Source organism: Bos taurus, chromosome 25 (genome assembly GCF_002263795.3).
Source record: "Bos taurus isolate L1 Dominette 01449 registration number 42190680 breed Hereford chromosome 25, ARS-UCD2.0, whole genome shotgun sequence".
NCBI lineage: Eukaryota > Metazoa > Chordata > Mammalia > Artiodactyla > Bovidae > Bos > Bos taurus.
In genome coordinates this window covers 4,037,841-4,058,286 of record NC_037352.1, presented here as the reverse complement: position 1 = coordinate 4,058,286, position 20,446 = coordinate 4,037,841, and the positions used below count along the sequence as shown (strand labels likewise).

Here is a 20,446-nt window from a genome sequence, read left to right as displayed (position 1 = left end):
CAATGGTGTTAGGAGGTGGGGCGTCTGGTTTCATTAAATGAGGTTTAGATGAGGTCGTGAGGGTGGTGACCTTATAAGAAGAGACGAGAGCACCCTCTGCAATGCGACACACACAAGAACAAGGCCACGCGAGCTCATGGTAGAGGGTGGCCGTCAACAAGCCAGGCAGCGGGCCCTCACCAAATGTGCTGTCATTTCAGTCATGTCCAACTCTTTGCAACCATATGGACTGTAGCCCTCCATGTTCCTCTGTCCACGGGATTCTCCAGGCAAGGATACTGGAGTGGGTTGCCATGCCCTCCTCCAGGGGATCTTCCCAGGGATCAAACTTGTGTCTCATGTCTCCTGCATTGGCAGGTGGGTTCTTTACCACCTGGGAAGCCCCATCAACTGTAGTGGCATTTAGTGCTGCATAACAAACCAGCCCCAAACTGGTGGCTTAAAATAACCACCAGTCACTGCTTCTCAGGAAAAATAGTAGTTTTTCATGCTTCTAGGGTCACCTGGGTGATTCTCTTGACTTGGACTAGAATCAGTGAGTCCAGCTGGGCTCACTCAGGTCTCTGCCATCCGATAATGGGCCAGTGGGGGCCTGGTCTGGAGTGACCACAGCTGCAGATGTAGCTCTGATACCTCATCCTCCAGGATCAGGTTCAGACTTGGGGTCAAGGTGGAGACAGGGATCCAGGCAGAGATGTGAAGCTGCTTCTTGAAGCTTCACCCCTTGATGAAAAGCTGCAAAGGGACATGAATGCAGAAAACTGACTGAGCCCATCGCTGCAGCCGAGTTGCTGTAATATGGGTCTAGTTTCATTTTGTTGTTGTTGTTCTGGTTTGTTTTTGGACCATGCTGGGTAGCTTGCAAGGTCTTAGTTCACCAGTCAGGGATCGAACTCTGGGCCCACAGCGGTGAAAGCACCCAGTCTTAACCATCGGACTGCCAGGGAATTCCCTAGTTTCACTTTAGAAAGGGAGAATTTGGTTCAGAGAAGTGGAATGTCAAGGCCAGCTCCCAACCTCTGAGTTCCTGCAGGGATGTGTCTGTGGGTCTCTGTGTCTGTCCCCCCACTGAAGACAGCAGGTGGACAGCCTGTGATGTTCCCTACAGGGAATAGGATGCTTGGGTCCTACAGTAGGTGCTGCAGGCCAAAGTGATGGAAGTGGGGTGATGGAAGACCCCTGGACACAGAACGTGGAGGGTGGACTAGAAGTCCTGGGGGTCTGACTGGGAACCTGGAGAGTGCTCTGTGCTGGGCAGTTGCCATGGTGACAAGTATCTCAGCCGCTGGGCTGCTCCGTATACAATCTGAGCATCTGGAGAGACCCCAGTAAAAGATTCCGATCCTGGAGTCACTGGGTGGGTTCTGTGGCCCTGATGCAGCTGCTATCATCGGATTCTCGAGGGGTCTGTGTCCTGCCTCCAGAACTCTTAGGGGTTTCAAATGGTGCTTTTCAGGGAGCCACATTTCTCAGCAGTGTCTTGGTGGGCACTGAAGGGAGGGGAGGGAAATGGCCTGGGGAGAAGTTAGAGAGCCACCCAGTGCCTTTCCTTCCAGCTCTTTCCAGCTCCTTCAAGGCTCTGCCCAAACTCCCACAGGAACCCCTTGCACCATAAAGCCTGCCTCCTCTGTGGAGGCCCCTGGCCTTGGAGGAAGAATTGGTCCCAGAGGCAGCCCTCAGGCCACAGGGAGGCAGGTTGTGTTACTCTCTGCTGTCTTCGGACCCAAACCCCAAGGGCCTTCCTGGGAGGAGACTGACGTCATCAGGGCCTGTGGCTCAGACCTGACCCCAGCTTGCCGGCCGCAGGGAGCTCTTTCTGATCACCCACCAGGCCCATGGGCGGCTGGCTGTTCCTCAGAGAGCCCCCACCCACAGCACCAGGACAGCATGGAGAAGCGGGAGGGGTGAGTGCGGTGGGCCCGGCTGGTAACCGAAGGCAAAGTGGGCGGGGGTCCGTCAGGGCCACAGGAAGCACACCTCCCCTGCACCCCTCAGGCCTCCTTGGCCTCCTCCTCCTAAAACAAGGGACCCTTCCCAGAATCCCGTGACATCTGGTGGCCACCAGGACCCACCTCTGGGTCCCAGGGGAGCTCGAAGGAAGGATGGGCAGCACCCCAGACAGGCCCCACCCACTCCTGACATCAGGACTCTGGTGCATCTCTGGGACTTGGGCAAAACCCAAGGGAGAGGGGAGAGCGGCCCAGGAAAGTAGACAGCAGGGCCCTCTCCTTCACCTGGACACCTGGCCAAGAGCCTCCGGCAGCCCACCCCCACAACTCCGGGTCAAGTGGGGCCCTGAGTCCTGGATTTAATACTCTGATAAACTGCACATGTCTGTTCTTGCACAGTATGTATATGCGGTGGGTTGAACAGTGTCACCCAAGAATCCGTGTCCACTCAGGACCTCAGAGTGTGACTTTATGTGGAAGTAGGGTCCTTGGTCGGAGAAGGCAATGGCACCCCACTCCAGTACTCTTGCCTGGAAAATCCCATGGACAGAGGAGCCTGGTAGGCTGCAGTCCATGGGGTCGCTAAGAGTCGGACACGACTGAGCGACTTAACTTTCACGCATTGGAGAAGGAAATGGCAACCCACTCCAGTGTTCTTGCCTGGAGAATCCCAGGGATGGGGGAGCCTGGTGGGCTGCCGTCTATGGGGTTGCATAGAGTCGGACACGACTGAAGCGACTTAGCAGCAGCAGCAGCAGCAGCAGGGTCCTTGGTCAGTTGTGCCCGTGTGCTTGCTTCAGGATCTTAAGAGGAAATCATTCTGGATTTAGACTGAGGCCTAAATCCAATGACTGGGGTCCTCATCAAAGAGATACACAGAGGAGAAGCTGCGTAAAGACAGAGGCAAAGGGACTTCCCTGGTGGTCCATTGGCTGAGACTCTGTGCTTCCAGCGTAGGGGGACCTGGGTTTGGTCCCTGGTCAGGGATCTAGATCCCACGTGCTGTAACTGAGTTTGCACACTGCAACTAAAGATCCCACACCAAAACTAAGACCTGGAGCAGCCAAAAAACTAAATAAATAAATATTGTTTTAAAAAACTGCAGAAGCAGGTACAGGAGTGATGTGGCCACGAGCCAAGGAACACCAGGCGCCCCCAGAAGCTGAAAGGATCCTTCTCTACAGCCATGGGAGGGAGCCAACACATTTATCTCAGACTTCTGGCCTCCAGACTGAGAGAGAATCCATTTCTGTTGTTTTAAGCTATCAAGTTTGTGGTAATTTTGGTTTGGCAGCACTAGGAAACTGACACAGTGTGTCTGTGCTTCGATATTAAACATGGGATTTTTTTGTGTTCCCCAAAATTTCTCCAAAAACCAATCTGCAACCCCTTGAGAGTGGCGTGGTCCCTGTTAAACATGCTCTTGAGTCTTTTAAACAACAGCTGAGTTATTCTTGAACAAACCCAGGGAAACCTCCTAGGCAACAGACAACAGAGGGGTATCCAAATCTAAAACGTTTAATGCTTCTGGTCGGAGCAAACAATTAGGTGCATTTAATGCTTCCAGTCGGAGCAAACGATTGGGTGAACAAGAAATGCTGTATTTTCCTGGCTGAAACAGACTGTGTGATCAATTCATTTTACAGGGGGAGAAATTCCAGACACAGGCTTGGGTGGGGTTGGGGGGAGTCTCAAATTCCCCTTATTTCAACCTGTGGGGAGACCACTGTATAGCCAGTTGAGGGAAACACCACTCGGAATGAGGCCCTTCTAGATGAGTGGACGTGCCCAGAGAATGCAGTTTCTGCAAAGGGAAAGTCAGAAGGAAACAGCATCCATGCTTCTCCCCAGATGCATGGTGAGTATGACAGTGATGGGCGTCCTCACAGGATGGAGTCTGGGATCTTTGGATGAGAGGTATTAAACAATCAGAATAACCACCTACTTTTATTAAGAGCTTTCCGTGTGCTGGGCGCCAGGCCCAGGACTTCACATCCACTCTCATTTGTCCCACTGCAACCCAGAGAATGAGGTAGGCACTATTCTATCCCCATTTTACAGATGAGGATGTTGAGGCACAGAGAGGTTAAGTCACCTGCTGAAGGTCACACAGCTCGTGTGAAAGGATGGCTGGGGCTCAAACCCCACCTTGTTGAAGTTTTAAGACTCAGGCTCTTAAACTCAGTGCCTGGGCAGGTCCTATTGCTAAAGGGTCATTTGTGTCCTGGCCACAATAGGCTAATGAACAAGATGGAGAAAGAAGCCATACCCAGGGGGCTTCCAGCCCTGAGGTTTGTGGAAATTGAGAAGCCAGGAGCTCAGCATCTCCTTCCTTGCATTTTTAATCCCAAGCCTCTCAAGGGTTAAGAAGAGTAGCTGTTGGTTGCTGATGCTCCAGCGTGGGCCCCAGCGACCTCCAGCACAGGAGGGAAACCGTAGCAGATGCCAGTGTGGTCATCTGCTGCTCCTGTGGCCCACCTCTCTTTGTCCGTTGGGTGACTGGCCCCTCCCCCATCCATCTGTTGCTTCTGGAAGAAATGTCAATCACAGGGCTCCCAGCTGCTTAGCTAATATGCCCACAGGAGTGAGCACATGACTTCCCCAGGGCCAGTCAGAGCCTTCCCTGGGATTTGAGATGGAGAGTCTCTTTCTGCCTTAGAAACTGAGAGCCCTGTGGTTGTAGGCTAGGGGCCGCCAGCAGTCACCTTTCCCTCCATGGAGGAGAGGACAAGGTCAGCACGCAAACTGACACAGAGCCAAGGGGCCTACGTGAGGCTGAGGATGGGCACAGGAGCCTAAGGACACTGAGGGCTCCTGGATGCAGCCATACCTGAAGCAAGGCCCAGCCTGGGCATCCCAGTTACTGCAGACAGGGAATTCCCTTTGTTGCTTAAGCCTGTTTGAGCTGGGGCTTTCCTGAGGGAGATGAGGAGAGCAGGCTCTCAAAAAGAGAGGCATAAGACTCCTTATTGCTCCTGTTAAGGCAAAAACCAAAAACACTAAAGGCAGGTCAGATCAGATTGTGGGATGCCAGTGATGACCTCTGACCTGTTACCTGTTTGCAGGCCCAAGGAATGAAAGGAGAAATGTCCTCAGACCCATGCCCCTCCCATGAAGGAACTTAACGAGAGTCTTTCAATATTGCAGCTGGTACTGAGGATCAGATTTGCCCCCAGTGCAACTTCGACAAAGTCATAGACCCTATCCCACAGGGGAGTCCTGATGCCATGTTGAGAGCCTGGATCCAGCCTTAGCTGAAGCAAGACCTTTTAGACTGGTCAGTTACAAGTGCCCATGAATGGTTACCCTTTTTTGTTTAAGCTGCTGGGAGGTGACTTACAACCCAAAAGGCATAATAAAACAGGAGATTCCCAGGAGACAAAGGGACCTTCAGAGAATATAAAGATAGCCAGAACTGCTTCATCATTGCCTGGAATTCAGAAAAAACACTGGGCCTTCCACTGTCTTCAAGTCAGGGGTGGTCAGGATTAGACCTTCCAGCCACATGCTGTGAAAATGCATTTCACGTCCATGGTGGGTGGCTCCCCACAAAAAGTGGAGCCTGTAACTTATATAACTGCTCGCCAGCATATCCTGGGACCCAGGGCTTCATTGTAGGCTTAGATGCTAGGGTGTACACCCGTCATTTCTGCTTCTTAGGGTGGGGAACCCTAAGAGTCTTGGGAGAACCCACCTTGTGCTTTTCAGACCAGGTGGTGGGAACAAGCATGTGGTCTGGGCGGGCCCATCACTGTACCTCCTCCCCTTACAGTGATTGGTCCAGACTGAACACAGACCCTGCAGGCCAATCAGTGTTCTCTGTTCCCGCCTGGAAACCGTGATTGGCTCAGGGACTAGCCTGGGACTCAAGCAGGCTGATAAGACTCAATTCTGGGAGGCTGGATGGAACTTGGTCAGGAGACAGATTCTCTTCTGCAGCTGAGCTGCAGGAAAGGGAAAGAGGGAAACTAACAGTGCCGGGGTCACCTGAGGAGGAGGCCACCCCAGGGAAGCTGGGGGGGGGCACTGAGTCCGACGACCTCCCTGAGCCCCCAGACCTGAATGGGGTCCGCCCACCCCTTGGCTTTTTGTACTCAAAGCCCGGTCATAGAGGTGATTCTGTCCTCAACACCCCAAGAGCCAACAGGGGCCTCCAGATAGCCCAACTTTGGCAGCGTCCAGACCCAGGGCTGCAGCCCACACAGCCTCATGGACACGTGGGGACGTGGGAGGCGAGCAGGCTGCCCCACGGGGCTCGGTCCCTACTACCTGGAGACCAGGGAGCTGCTGTGGGACGGCGCCGAGGAGGAGGAAGTGGCGGCGCTGAGCTGGGAGAAGCGGCTGGTGCAGGATTCCAGGCTGGACATGGAGCCCCTGGGGAGGAAGGACACACATGTTGCCTTTTGGTGGTGACATGGCCCTGGGGCCACTGGGAGCTGCGGGAAAGCTGGGGATGATGCCAATGAAGCCCCAGGGCTCTTCCCACAAGGCTGCTAACCCTCCCTGGGTGCAGAGGGTAAGTGCAGAGGGAAAAGCAGGCGAGACTGTGATGAGACGTGAAGCCTGGCCCACCGCCTTGCAGGACCTTCCTTCCCAGCCGAGCCCTGCTGGCCACCCACCTCTCAGGGGCTTTGCTGACCCAGAGGCCCAGCATGGCCCAGAGGGCACCCCGTCATCTCCAGCCTCACCCCTCCGCCTCCTTTCAGCTCCTCCAACACCTGCCTCCCCTGTCTCGGGACCTGGTGTCTGCGCCTGCTGCTGGAAGCCTTTCTCTCTCACCTACTTTATCCAGTCAAATGCCACCCGGACCACAGAGCAGCACCATCCAGGGGACATTCCTGTGATGACAGACGTGTCCCATAACTGCGCCTTCCAGCACGGCTGTCACAGGCCATGTGGGGCTGCTGGGCACTCGAGATGTGGCTAGTGTGACCGAGGAACTGAATTTTTAATTTTTAGTTCTAATCGCTATGTTTAAATTGCCCTCTCTGGCTCGTAGCTGTCGGGTTGGAGAGTACAGACTTAGGGCCTAGCTACTCAAAGCATGGTCTGGGAACCAGCAGCGCAGCGTCTCCTGGAGCTTGTTGGAGATGCCTCAAGAGCTAAGCAATCCAAGTCTGCGTTTTGACAAGCGCCTCCCCCACAGCCATGTGATCATGTGCACACGGCCTAGATCTCAACTCCACTGTCACTTCCCAGAGCCTCCCCCAAACCCCTGCACTCTCACCCACCCTGTGCCCACCCTGGTCCTGGGCTCTGACAGCACTCTGTGTTCAGGCCACCAGCACCTCCTGGAGTATGACCATGGGGCGAGGACCTTCATGGCATCATCACTGCTCGTGTGTGGCTACGTGGTCTCCTGCTTCAGGATGGCAGACCCTGCCTGCCTGGTCCCTCTAGGACCACCAGTTGCCCACCAAGGGCAGCCTTGAACTGGAACTCTCCCAAGGCTATTGAGGGTCAGGGCAGCAGGTTCCCCTACACTGACCAGACAAGACAGGCTGGCAAGCAGCTTCCAGCCCACCCCTTGGCCTCCGCCTGCTGTCCTGGAGGCAGCAAGCCCCTGATACATGGGTCTATGGGTCTGAGTCCCTCTGGGCCTCAGTCTCTCTCCCCCATACTGAGGCCCAGTGGCCAAAACAGGCCACCTCCCAAAGAGGGAATCACCACCCTTTGACACACTGTGGGGTCTCCCTTTGGAGTAAAGATGCTGGTTCAGCATTACCTTTCTTTTGTTTTTCTTTTGCCTCGTGGCTTGTGGGATCTTGGTTCCCTGACCAAGGATTGAACCCATGCCCTAGGCGGTGAAAGCACAGAGTCCTAACCATTGGACCTTCAGGAAATTCCCAGCCCAACATATCCTGTGCCGGCTACACATGCCCCTAGAATCCCTACAGCTCCACCTGGGATGTAGGTCCAGACCTGACATCCTCTTGGAGCTTCAAATCTACTCCACGGTAAAGAGTCGGACATGACTGAGCGACTGGACAACAACAAAAGAATTTGAAGCATCGTTTTTAGAAGGAAACTGACACAGCCATGTCATGAGGCCGGATGCAAAATCACATTTGTTTTTAAAAGATAGAACACGAGCTGTGGCCGTTTCATGTTGATGTTTGGCAAAAACCATCACAATATTCTAGAGTAACTATTCTCCAATTAAATAAGTTTAAAAATTTTTTAAAGATAAAACCCAAGGCCTGGAAGAAACCACTATTGAGTGCTTACTGTATGCACAGACTTTCCCCACCCATCTTATCCTCAGGACAACTGCATGACGTAGGGGATCCAGTGGTCCCCGTCTAACAGCTGGGGCTCAGAGAGGTAAAGTGACTTGCCTGATGTCACAGAGCAAGCCAGAAGTGCTTGGAGGTCTTAACCTCCCTGTCTGTCTGTCAGCAACACTGGGGGAGAGTTGTCCTGTGAGGCATAATTCTAGACTGTTCTAGAGCAAACCAAACCCAGTTTGATGGAATTCTAGGAGTGAGGAAAGGTACAAATAGGAGGGCTCAGGCCCCTCTTCTCCCACCCACCCAATCAGTCTGGTGTGTTGGGCCTCTGTCTGGGGTTTCATTTGAAGGGAAGTTTCTGCAGCTGAGGCTGAAGCAGAAGAGTGATACGATCGCTCATGATAAGGGGCTGAGCCACTGGAAAGTTTATCGGTGCCCACGTCAGGGCCCCACCCCTAGAGAAGCTCAAGGGCAAGTGGAGGAGGTGAGTGAAGTGCCCCCAGCCTGGAAGGAAGAGACCTCAGGCGTGATGCAGGCCTGGCCCGGCAGTAGGGGTGGGGAGTCGGGAGGCCCCATACCTGAAGTCCTCAGACGCCAGCACCTCGTAGTAGTAGAGGAGTTTGCACCTGGGGCCGGGGCTGTGCAGGGCCGTCAGGACATCCTCTACGCCCGGGAGGCTGCAGGCCATGTGGGCAGGGGGGCTGTGCATTTGCCACTGCAGCAGGTAGATGCCAGGCCACCGGGTCACATGGGAGCCCTGAAACACAAAAGCCAAGCCTCAGGCCCCAGTCCTCCTGGGGAGAGGGGCCCCTTTCTAAACCAGCCCGCCAGAAAATCCTTCCTTTTGGGGTGTCCCAAAGTCACCTGTGCTTCCCCTCTGCTGTTACCCCATATCCATGGCAACTGAGAGCCTCCCTTTTAATCTGGTGGGGAAGTCAGGGCCTAGGGGGTGCAGGAACTACAGATGTGTGGTTTGGCTAAAAACCTGGATTTTCTTGGGCTTTCGTCCTGCTGAGTGGGATTTGCAAATTGAGGAAACCTGGAGAAAGGGGTGTATGGGCTTCCCAGTTGGTTCTGATGGTAAAGAACCTGCCTGCCAATGCAGGAAATGCAGGTTCGATCCCCAGGTCGGAAAGATTCCCCTGGAGATTCTAGCCTTGCCTGGAGAATCCCATGAACAGAGGAGCCTGGCAGGCTGCAGTCCATAGGGTCGCAAAGAGTCAGACATGACTTAGCAACTGAGCCTACACACACAGAGAGGGAGCTTAAAGGTGTTTAGAGTTTGCCGAGAGCAGAGGGACAGCCAGATAGGAGGGTGTCAGTCTTTATAAGAAGAGCAACTTTGTAAAAGGGCTGATGTTCAGTGGGACCCCGGGGCAGAAGATGCTGGTGTGTGATGTGACAGCCATCTGCCCAATTCACCTATGTCACCTCCAGCAAGATCTCCACTGCTCACCAGTGCGTGCGTGCGTGTGTGTGTGTGTGTGAGTGTGTGAGTGTGTGTGTGTTTGGGGCCAGTGATGTTTGACCTGCAAGCACCATGGAGTATGGGGGGGAGGGTGGTCAGCAGGGTGGCCCAAGTTCTGGTGGCATGTCCCCAAGTGCTGTTTCCAGACCTACAGTCTCCCTGCTGCGTGGGTGCTGAAACGTGACCGTGTATCAGGAAACCAGGCCGACGTGAAGGAGGCAGACATCAGGCCCCAGCCCAGGGCTTCTGAGCCCGCCACACAGCATGGGGCCAGCAACCTGCATCTCTGACAAGAGTCTCGGGAGGATGCTGAAGATGGGGCCCTGGGGTACCAGGTCTCGGACCTGCCCACATCTGTCTTTCTCCCTTACTGTCCTGCGGGGTCTCTGAGGCCAGGGACCGGGTCCAATCTGTGCACTGCTGTTCCCCCGGAACCCTGGCACGCGGCAGACACTCGGTCCTGCGTGATCGTGATGAATGAATAAATGACCCAAGAGAAGACCTGGATGCTCTCCCCTTCCCGGCAGATGAGCGGGGCCTCCACGCAGCTGAAATTTGCACCCAGAGCCCAGCCTCTGTCCATCAGCTGCCCACTGGCCCTGGCCCCAGGCTCCCGGGGGCCCGGCATGGACGCCTGCTTGGCATGGTACAGACTGAACACCACGTCCCCGCGGAGGATGTCGAAGTCCCAGGTGATTACTGACTCCCTCTCCAGAATCTCCACGGTGACCTGCAAGGGGACAGGTGACAGATGAGGTCTGAATGTCTGGTCTGGAGGGGGCTGGGATGCGGAAGTCAGCTGCAGGTGTGTGGGTGCCCACCCTGGTCTCTATTCCCCACCCCAAGTCCAAGAATTGCTCTGGACAAACAGATCCACCTCTGTCTGAATCATCTGGGACGATTCCCTGCACCAGGGTGACCACAGCCAGTGACAAGCTGATGTGAGGCCAGCCCCCTGCACCGCTCTCCCCTCGGATCAGACTGGGCTAGACCATGGCTGCAGCCAGCTCGTGGTTTAGCTTCTGTCCCTAGTGGTAAAGAACCCGCCTGCCAATGCAGGAGACGTAAGGGATGTGAGTTCAGGAAGATTCTCTGGAGGAAGAAATGGCAACCCACTCCAGTATTCTTGCCTGAAGAATCCCATGGACAGAGGAACCTGGCAGGCAACTGTCCATAGGGTGGCAAAGAGTCGGACACGACTGAAAAGACTTAGCACACACACCGCCCTCCTTAAGGGTTTCTCCTGAAGCTGATCCTCTACAAGTCATGGGCACAAGAACCCTCATCTCAGTCTCTGCTTCAAGGTCCCTGATCTAAGATGACACCCAACCCAGCGGGCCCTCCCAGCCCGGGACCCCAGCACCTCGTGGGGGGCCCCGCGGAGCACGCTGGCCGAGTGGTATGTCTCTCTCCACTGCCACAGCTGGTCTTCATTCTCCTGATCCTCTTCCGTCAGATACAGGGACTTGGGGACCAGTCCTCCTTCAGGGACATTACACTGGGGGACAAAGACACCGGGTGACAGTCAGGGCCCAGCCAGGCCTGGCTGACCCAGAGGAAGGCGCTCTGTGACCCCTGAAACCACACTTACAACATGCATACAGAGCCTGACGATCGGAGAGACCTGGCAAGCTTGGCAAAATTCCTAGGAAATGTCTCTCTCTCTCTCTTTTTTTAACCCTGAAATCATGCAGGATTGCTCTTTGAGATTTTATTTATTTTTGGCTGCACTGGGTCTTTGTTGCTGTGTGTGGGTTTTCTCTAGTTGCATCGAGTAGGGGCTACTCTTTGCTGCAGTGGCTTCTCTTGTTGCGGAGCTCAAGCTTAGTTGCTCCGAGGCTTGTGGAATCTTCCCAGATCAGGGATCAAACCCATGTCCTCTGCGTTAGCAGGCCGATTATTAACCAGTGGACCACAAGGGAAGTCCCGTTTGAGATTTCTGCTGGAAAAGGGAAAGGACCTGCCCTCCCGCATCAGATGAGATAAGGGTCACCCCCTGCCTCACCCCCAGGGGAAATGATAAAAGGGGTCTGGGGGCACCTCCCCTGGAACCTGTTGCCTGATCATCCCTTGCCATGTAGCTGTAAGTTGGGAATAAATAAATCCCTTTGGGTACACTAGCTCCTGGGTCCGGGCGGCTGGGACATTTGAGTCTCCTCCCCTTGCAGTAGAGGCTGCAAAGTCAGCAGCTAAATGCTAACTTCTGCCTGGCAACCTACTGGATGGGGATTCAGAAGGGTAAGCCCTTGACTGGCCTGGTCTCTGAGCTTCCGGGAAACTTCAGCTTTGCTCTTGAAAGCACCAGCATAAGGTCCCTTCTTCAGAGAGGAGTCACCTCTCGTAGGGGCAGCTTCTAAGACCAGCTCTGCCTCCAAAGAGCCAGCAGGGTCTTCCCCAGCTCAGAGCACACACAGGGGTCTGCCCTCCCCCAGCCTCCTGCCGCCTGTGGCCGTGTCTCCCTGAGGCCACAGACCATCCCCACCATGGGTGCAGATGGTCCGCTGAGGCCTCACCAGGCACTCTCCCCCAAGGAAGTCAGGAATCACATCTTTGTCCAGATAATCGACAAGGCCTCCGGGGCCCTGGTAATTGCTGCCACTGTAGATGAGGAACTTCTGTCTGGTGTTCTCGTTGATGAAGGGGCTGATCTGAAATGGGGGAGATAAGGCAAGATGGAAAGATTTTTTTTTTTAATTGAGGTGTAATTTACAGAACACAGAGTTAACTATTTTATTTTATTATTATTATTTTTTTGCCGCCCTGCAAGGCTTGCAGGATCCTAGTTCCCCGACCAGGGATCGAACCTGTACCCGCTACAGTGGAGGCTCCAAGTCCTAACCACTGGACTATCAGGGAAATCCCAGAATTAACCATTTTAAAGTGAACAATCCTCTGGTATTCAGTTCATCCACTATGCTGTGCAGCCATCACCTCTAATTCTAAGACATTTTCACTCCCCCAAAAGGAAACCCCAGATCTGCCAGCAGTCACTCCCCTCTCCTTCCCCTTCAGCCCCTGGAAACCACCAATATGCTTCCCATCTCTATGATTTGCCTGTTCTGAACATTTCACAGAAAGGGAATGCTGCAATGTGTGGCCTTCTGTGGTTGGCTTCTTTCACTGAGCCTCACATTTTCAAGGCTCATCCATGTTGTAGTGTGAACCAGAACTCCCTTTTCATGGCAGAATAATATTCTATTGTGTGGATAACATGTTTTGTTTATCCCGGATGGAACGTATTTCAATACTGAACTCTAAGCTGCGTGTCAGTCTGGTTTTTCATGCCATCCCAGTTCTGGGGTGGTGTCTGACTCAGTGAACAGTTGGGGAAGGGAGGGAGGGAGGAGGGAGGTGGGTAACCAGGCAATTGGCAGAGCAGAGCACAGGCCAATGTCGCAGGCAGGAGATTAATGGGGGGCAAGAAATTCCACTTTGGGTGGGTCACACTTCTTCAGACCCCACCCCAGGAGGTGGTCCCTGTGGGCCTCAACAAGCTGACTGTCATCTGCTGTGGCCAGTGAGGGCGTGGTGTAGGCACTGGGAGGTGGGTACTGCTTTCCCCGCTCCCTCCCTGCTCCAGTGCCCCTGGAAGCACCCCCCTCATCTGTGCCAGCTCTCACAGGGCTCTTGTAACAAGGACATCCCTTCCTCTTATCTGTCCAGCCCTGGGGTGGTCAGGGCCTGCAGCAGTGGCCAGCCCCTGGGGCCACTCCATCCTGCCCACCCTCCTGAGAGTGGGTCACACCCCCACCGGAGCCAGCTGGGAGTCCTGATTCTGACCAGGGGTTTTCGGAATCTCAGTTCCCCGACCAGGGATTGAACCCGGGCCACGTCGATGAAAGCCCAGGACCCTAACCACTAGGCCACCAGGGCAGTCCCAGAAGGGGTGAACTTTATGGGAAATGAATTAAACCTCAGTCAAGCCGTTACTGAGAACTGATACAGGATCATCAGACAAGCAGATCCCAGAGGGACCCTCTCCCATCTCAGGCTCCTTGCTCTTTCTCACCAGCGTCCAGAGCACGGGGAAGACGCGGGGGGCTCGCACGATGAGCAGCCGGCCCAGGGTCTCGGGGTAATTGCCCTCCACCACCTCGATCATGCGCAGCAGGGCCTTCACCCCTGGCCGCCACAGGTGCCGCAGGCTGAGACCCTCCAGGTCCACCAGGCAGGTCCAGGAGCTGCGGCAGAGATGCCCGCCTCACTCCACCTCGTTCTGCCACCCCCACCCCTCAGAGCCCCCAGCAACATCCACGGGGACCCAGGGGCCCACAGACAGGGACAGACAGAGAGTCTCAGTGAGGCAGCTGCTGGGGCAGGGACCGCAGGACAGTCTCGTGTACCCTCCCCCCATGGGGAGGCCACATGGCATGGGGGTTCTCAGCGCACACACCAAGGCCAGAGTGCCCAGATTCAAGTGCCTGAGAGCTGAGTGATGGGGCAGAGTCCTCATCAGGACGTCAGCAGTGTGTTACTAATAACTGTTGAAAAGAGGTGCCTGCGTGCTAAGTCGCTTCAGTCCTGTCCTACTCTTTGCGACCCCATGGACTGTCACCCACCAGGTTCCTCTGTCCATGGGATTCTCCAGACAAGAAAACTGGAGTGGGTTGCCATGCCCTCCTCCAGGGGATCTTCCCAACCCAGGGATCAAACCCAGGTCTCCCGAATTACAGGCAGTTTCTTCACCGTCTGAGCCACCAGGGAAGCTGTATCACCTCTGGTGCTGGTGCTGGTTTAGTTGCTCAGTCGTGTCCAACTCTTATGCCCTATGGACTGTAGCCCGCCAGGCTCCTCTGTCCATGGCATTTTCCAGGCAAGAATACTGGAATGGGTTGCCGTTTCCTTTTCCAGGGGATCTTTCCCACCCAGAAATCAATCCTGGGTCTCCCACATTGCAGGCAGATTCTTTACTGACTAGCTATGAGGGAATCCCTGGTATGTATCCCCTCTTAAGTCATTCTTTTTGATAAGCCATAAGGAAACCCTAGGGCCTCCCAGGTGGCACTAGTAGTAAAGTACCAATGCAGGAGACGCAACAGACATGGGTTCGATCCCTGGGTTGGGAAAATCCCCTGGAGGAGGGCATGGCAACCCACTCCAGTATTCTTGCCTGGAAAATTCCACGGACAGAGGAGCCTGGTGGGCTACAGTCCATGGAGTCACGAAGAGTTGGACTTGACAGAGGCGATTTAGCATGCATGCAAGGAAACCCTTGGAAGTGTTTACAGAAGAGGAAGCCCCAGCTCAGAAAGGTTAAGTGCCTTTGCGGGTAACACCCCTGTGAGGACTGGTGTGGGAAAGTCCACTCAGGAATAGGAGAGTTTGGGGCAGCCAGAGGGGGCAGTGGGTCAATGGATGAGCCCTGACACCTGCGAAGTTCACATGCCTGGGAGACGGCCAGGGTGGATCTTGGGGGTGGGAGAGCCCATCTCAAAAAGCCAAGTCCAGGAGGCTGCGTGGCACAGGCAGAAAACCCATGAGCCAGAGCCAGCCGGGACCAAGTTCCAACCCCAGCTCCGCCCCTCCCCCACTCAGCAGCCTTGGATGACGTCACCACTCTCAGCCTCGGTTTCCCCCTCCGTAAAGAACAAGGACAACTTGCCTCATTAGGGTCGCTGTAAGAATTAGAGGAGGGCATCTCTATGAAGCGTCTAGCAGGCTGCCCGGCCTGGCATCCATGCCCAGTGAACCTTGGCTGTTTTTACTATTTAGGGGGGAGTGCCCCCGCCCCCCTAGCCTGGGTTCTTGCCTGATGGGACGGCCAAACTGTTTCGTGTTCCCTTCACACCGCTTCTGTCCTTCCTCGTTGACGGAAAGAATCTAGAAGGCAGAGAAGGGGCTGGCAAACGTTCTCTTGGCTGCTCCGGCCACGGGTAACCCCGGGGTGGGGGCTCCTGGGAGCGGGGACCCCGACTCACATGCCGCAGCAGGACCTCCTCCCCCACGGCCTTCATCAAGCCCTTGGTGTCCATGTGGCCCAGACGAAGGATGTACAGTGGGCGGCCATCTTTGAGGTGGGGGAGGGAGGAGGGGAACAACCGGAGACAGAATTACATAATGCTTAGGACACATTATGCTCTATGTGCATGGTCAGTCCCTCATAACACACGATGTATATTATGAAAGTCGCTCAGTCGTGTCCGACTCTTTACTACCCCATGGACTGTAGCCCCCAGGCTCCTCTGTCCATGGAATTCTCCAGGCCATAAAAATGGAGTGGGTAGCCACTCCCTTCTCCAGGGGATGTTCCCAAGCCAGGGACCGAACCCAGATCTCCTGCATTGCAGGCAGATTCTTTACCGTCCTTCTGTGCCACCAGGGAAGCCCATATATAACATACTATATATATTGTATATATATATTAAGTTTAATACTTTATACATATTATATACATACAATCAATTCTTATTATTTGCAGTAGTTAATTTCTATAAAATCACCTCGAATACTGAATCAGGAAACACAGAACCACTTCTAAGGTGGGGGAGACAGGAGGTTAAGTTCCTGCCAGCCTCTGGCCATGACATTTTTGTCAGCCGACCAGTATTAACTTTGTTTTGCATGTGTTTCTATTTGAGGACATCTTGTTTAATTTATGTTGTTGATTCATTAGTAACTCTGCCTGAAAGGAGCTTATCAAACATGAATTTTCTCCATAAGGCACATCACAGCCTTCTTGCACTTAGGAGCGTAGCACTTTCCCATGACTTAAAATCAACACACACATAAAGCACAAAATGCAAAAACACACAAAAAAGTAATGGCACTAAATAGACTGCAGAAAGGAGACTCATTTATAGTAGGGGCTGAGGCAGGGAGACAGGAGGACACTCTTTGGCCTCAGGTGGGAAGGGACGCCCACTTTTGGTCACTCTGTCCATGAAGAACAGTGAAAGCACCTTGAGCATTGATCTGTGGGTTAAAAGTCAATTTTAATGAGCAGACAAATTCACAAATACAGAATCCATGAAGAACAAAGATCGACTATATATTGAAAGCAAATGTGCCAACCGGTTTTTCGGGAGACTCGAGCACTTGCCTTGATCAATACATATGAATTTTTAACATTTTAATTTTGAACAAGGACATTGAAAAGTGTAACCGGTGCTGGCTTCAATGGCACTTTCACTTTGAAAAACCCAGAGATGATATTTGTAGTGGGTTGCCCCCAAATTCATGTCCATCCACAACCTCGGGATGTGTCCTTGTGTGGAAATAGGTTCTTTGCTGACATGACTAGTTAAGGATCTCAAGATGAAGCCATGCTGGATCAGCTTGGGCCCAGCAGAGAGAACAGAGAGATACTGAGTGGGGGAAGGGTGGTGAAGACAGAGGCAGAGACCTGGGGGGAGGGGAATGTGGCCCCAAGCCAAGGAACACCTGGAGCCACCAGAAGCCAGAAGAGGCAGGAAGGATCCTTCCCTAGAGCTTTCAGAGGGACCACACACCTTGCTTTTAGACTTCTTGCCCCCAGAACTATGAGAGGATGGATTTCCGTTGCTTTCAGCCACCCAGTTTGAGGTCATTTGGTATGGCAGCCCCAGGACACTAATACAGTATTCTGCAGACAATAAGCAATGATGGGCTGACCCTGCCCCTGGGAGAACTGTCTCACCTCAAGCCCATATGTCTACCCCAGCTCCGCCTTCACATCAGCTGTCATCTCAAAGGCATCTCCAGATGCCCAGAACCAAAAGGAAAAATAACAAGCTGCTAAAGGAAGAGGGGCATTCAGAGCACATTCAGTGGTGACCCCAGTGTGCCCTCCCCGTCATGCATGTACCTATGTCCTGGTAGTGCCAGCCTCCAGCGTAGAACTCCTCCAGGAGGGCGGGGGGTCGCCAGGTCTCTAGGAGGAGGTCCACCTGGTGCTGCTTCCGCCAGCTCAAGGACTGACACAGCATCTCGCGGGCCCGGTCCAGGTGGAAGTCTCGGGCCCGGAGGAAGCGAAGGATGTGTTCATCTTTGGGGATCTGAGGGAAGAAGGAGGAGAAAGCCCTTAGCAAGGTATTCCCTAAACTGAGATTGTCACTTGTAATTTGGTTGTGTGTGTGTGTGTGTGTGTGTACGCAAGCACATGTGCACTAATGTTGTGCCCATTTCACAGATGAGGAAACAGCAGACAGGTTATATCCCAACCCAACATTAAAGTAATTCCCCTGTCGGCCTGCCTAGTAGGGGGAGGGGAGGAAGGGCAAGCAACTCATGACGAAGCTGGAAGCTCTTATTCAACAGAGCTGAACGTCAGGATCTACATGGTGGACCATGATGTTGGAGGCTTAGAGTCTAAAGGCAAAGTTCATGTGCAGTCAAAAATCAACCCTCCCAAGTCACTAAATCTCTTGGGGGGGGGGGGGGCGCTTCCCTGGTGGCTCAGTGGTGAAGAATTCACCTACCAGTGCAGGAGACATGGGTTCAATCCCCGGCCCGGGGAGATCTCACGTGGCACGGAGCAACTGAGCCAGTGTGCCACAACTACTGAGCCTGTGCTCCAGAGCCCAGGAGCCGCAACTACTGAGCCCATGAGCCCAAACTACTGAAGTCCACATGCCCTAGAGCCCGTGCTCCGCAGCAAGAGCAGCCACCACAATGAGAGGCCCACGCATTGCAGCTAGAGAGTAGCCCCTGCTCGCCTCAACTAGAGAAAAGCCCACGCAGCAACAAAGATCCAGCACAGCCAAAAATAAAATTTTAAAACAAACAGTTAAGACGGTAAATTAAAAAAATATAAATCTCTTAGAAAAGAACAGTATGCATGTTTTGTAAATGTAGGGCTACAGAGCAGTGACTGGGCTCCCCAGGGGACACTGGCAAGGTCCGGAGCCACTTTTCATTTCCACAACCTGGGGAGAAGAGCCCCTGTCCTCTGGTGGGCGGGGGCCGGGAATGCTGCTCGACACCCTATGTAACAACCTGGGGAGAAGAGCCCCTGTCCTCTGGTGGGCGGGGGCCGGGAATGCTGCTCGACACCCTATGTAACAACCTGGGGAGAAGAGCCCCTGTCCTCTGGTGGGCGGGGGCCGGGAATGCTGCTCGACACCCTATGTAACAACCTGGGGAGAAGAGCCCCTGTCCTCTGGTGGGCGGGGGCCGGGAATGCTGCTCGACACCCTATGTACACAGGACAGCCCCCCATAGAGAGCTGCCCAGCCTCAAATGGCAACTGTGCCGAGACTGGGAAACACTGCTGTCGGTGCTATGTACAGAACGCACGAGACGGGATGTAATAAAAAGAAGATGAGAGAGAAGTGTCCAGCGTTGCTAATCACCCAGCCTTGCGTACCTGGCCCATCACCCCGTGCCCGAGGCTGAGGAGCTGCAGCCCCGGCCCCCACCCACCTTGCCTTTGTGGGTCTCCTGCAGCCAGCGTCTCAGCTGGACCAGGCAGCTCTCCTGCCTGGGCGTGAGATGGCCCAGGCACCTCTCAATGTAGTCCGCATCCAGCTTGTCCCCTGGAGGAGAAGAGGGGGTTCAGGACAAGCAGGAGACACTGCACTGTCTACCCTTTCTGGAGCCCTCGCCTCACTGGCAGAGTTCAATTCTGAAATGTAGCTCCACGTGTAGGGCAGTCCTTTCACCAAAGAGCGGCTGGTCTTCAGATCTTCTAGAGTTGGCAACCCATTTGCAAGGCGATCTGAAAACTCAGGCCAGGGCATGCCTGGATCTCACCGTGGTGAGTGAGATGCCCCTTTGACTCTCGGAAATCAAGATCATTCCTCCCTCTGGGAATGTCAGTTGGTGCTGCCACTATGGAAAACAGTGTGGAGGTTCCTCAGGAGACTCAATGTAGACTCACCATATGATCCAGCAACACCGTTTCTGGGCATACACACAGACAGAACTCTAATGCAAGAAGATACATGCACCCCAGCGTTCACTGCAGCACTATCCACAACAGCCAAGACATGGAAACAAACCTAAATGTCCATCGACAAGATGAATGGATAAAGAAGATGTGGTACATATATACAATGGAGTATTACTCAGCCGCAAAAAGGAACAAAATAATACCATTTACAGCAACAGGGATGCAACTACACAATATCATATGAAGTGAAATAAGTCAGAAAGAGAAAGACAAGGGCTTCCCCAGTGGCTCAGTGGTAAAGAATCACTTGCAATGCAGGAGCTGCAGGAGACAAGGATTCGATCCCTGTGTCAGGGGTATCCCCTGGAGGAGGATTATGGTAACCCACTCTAGTAAAAAAAAAAAAATACAAATAAAATACGGTATCACTTATATGTGGAATCTAAAATATGGTACAAATTAACCTATCTACAAAACAGAGACATAGAGAACAGACTTATGGTTGCCAAGGAGGAGAGAGGGAGGAAGACGGATGGACTGGAAATTAGAGGTTAACATGTGAACTATAATATTTATTTTTGTATTTATTTTATTTAGGCCATATCATGTGGGATATTGGGCCTCCCTGATAGCTCAGCTGGTAAAGAATCTGCCTGCAATGCAGGAGACCTGGGTTCATCCCCAGGGTTGGGAAGATCCCCTGGAGAAGGGAACAGCTATGCCACTTCAGTATTCTTGTCTGGAAAATTCCACAGACAGAGGAGCCCGGCGGGCTACAGTCCATGAGGCTGCAAAGAGTCAGACATAACTGAGCAACTTTCACCTTCATGTGGGATCTTAGTTCCCCGAACAGGGATGGAACCCATGTCCCCTGCACAGGAAGGCAGATTCTTAACCACTGGACCACCAGGGAAGTCCCACTGTTATCTGCTCTTAACTGCTGGGGTGGCAGATGCTGGCATGGTGAGGCACATGGGCATCTTAGACCCTC

At 53.6% G+C, this 20,446-nt stretch overlaps 1 protein-coding gene across 6 annotated transcripts in view; it reads right to left on the bottom strand.

Moving 5' to 3' along the window:
• Window positions 1-3,451: 3,451 nt before the first annotated feature.
• Window positions 3,452-20,446, bottom strand: part of SEC14L5 (SEC14 like lipid binding 5) — a 40,988-nt gene continuing 23,993 nt past the window's right edge. The window contains exons 7-18 of one of the 6 annotated variants that reach the window (XM_024985082.2): window positions 18,987-19,099; window positions 17,431-17,620; window positions 15,566-15,654; window positions 15,397-15,467; window positions 13,657-13,828; window positions 12,161-12,295; window positions 11,011-11,145; window positions 10,150-10,377; window positions 8,758-8,936; window positions 6,219-6,323; window positions 4,780-4,865; window positions 3,452-3,853 (exon numbers count right to left, since the gene is read on the bottom strand). In XM_024985082.2, coding sequence (XP_024840850.1) covers window positions 3,768-3,853; window positions 4,780-4,865; window positions 6,219-6,323; window positions 8,758-8,936; window positions 10,150-10,377; window positions 11,011-11,145; window positions 12,161-12,295; window positions 13,657-13,828; window positions 15,397-15,467; window positions 15,566-15,654; window positions 17,431-17,620; window positions 18,987-19,099 — 1,589 coding nt within the window. In that variant the 3' untranslated portion in view covers window positions 3,452-3,767. Of the gene's footprint in view, window positions 6,324-8,757; window positions 8,937-10,018; window positions 10,378-11,010; window positions 11,146-12,160; window positions 12,296-13,656; window positions 13,829-15,396; window positions 15,468-15,565; window positions 15,655-17,430; window positions 17,621-18,986; window positions 19,100-20,446 lie in introns of those variants that run through there. The other 5 variants (XR_003032546.2, XM_024985083.2, XM_005224579.4 and 2 more) reach the window with 5 other exon arrangements.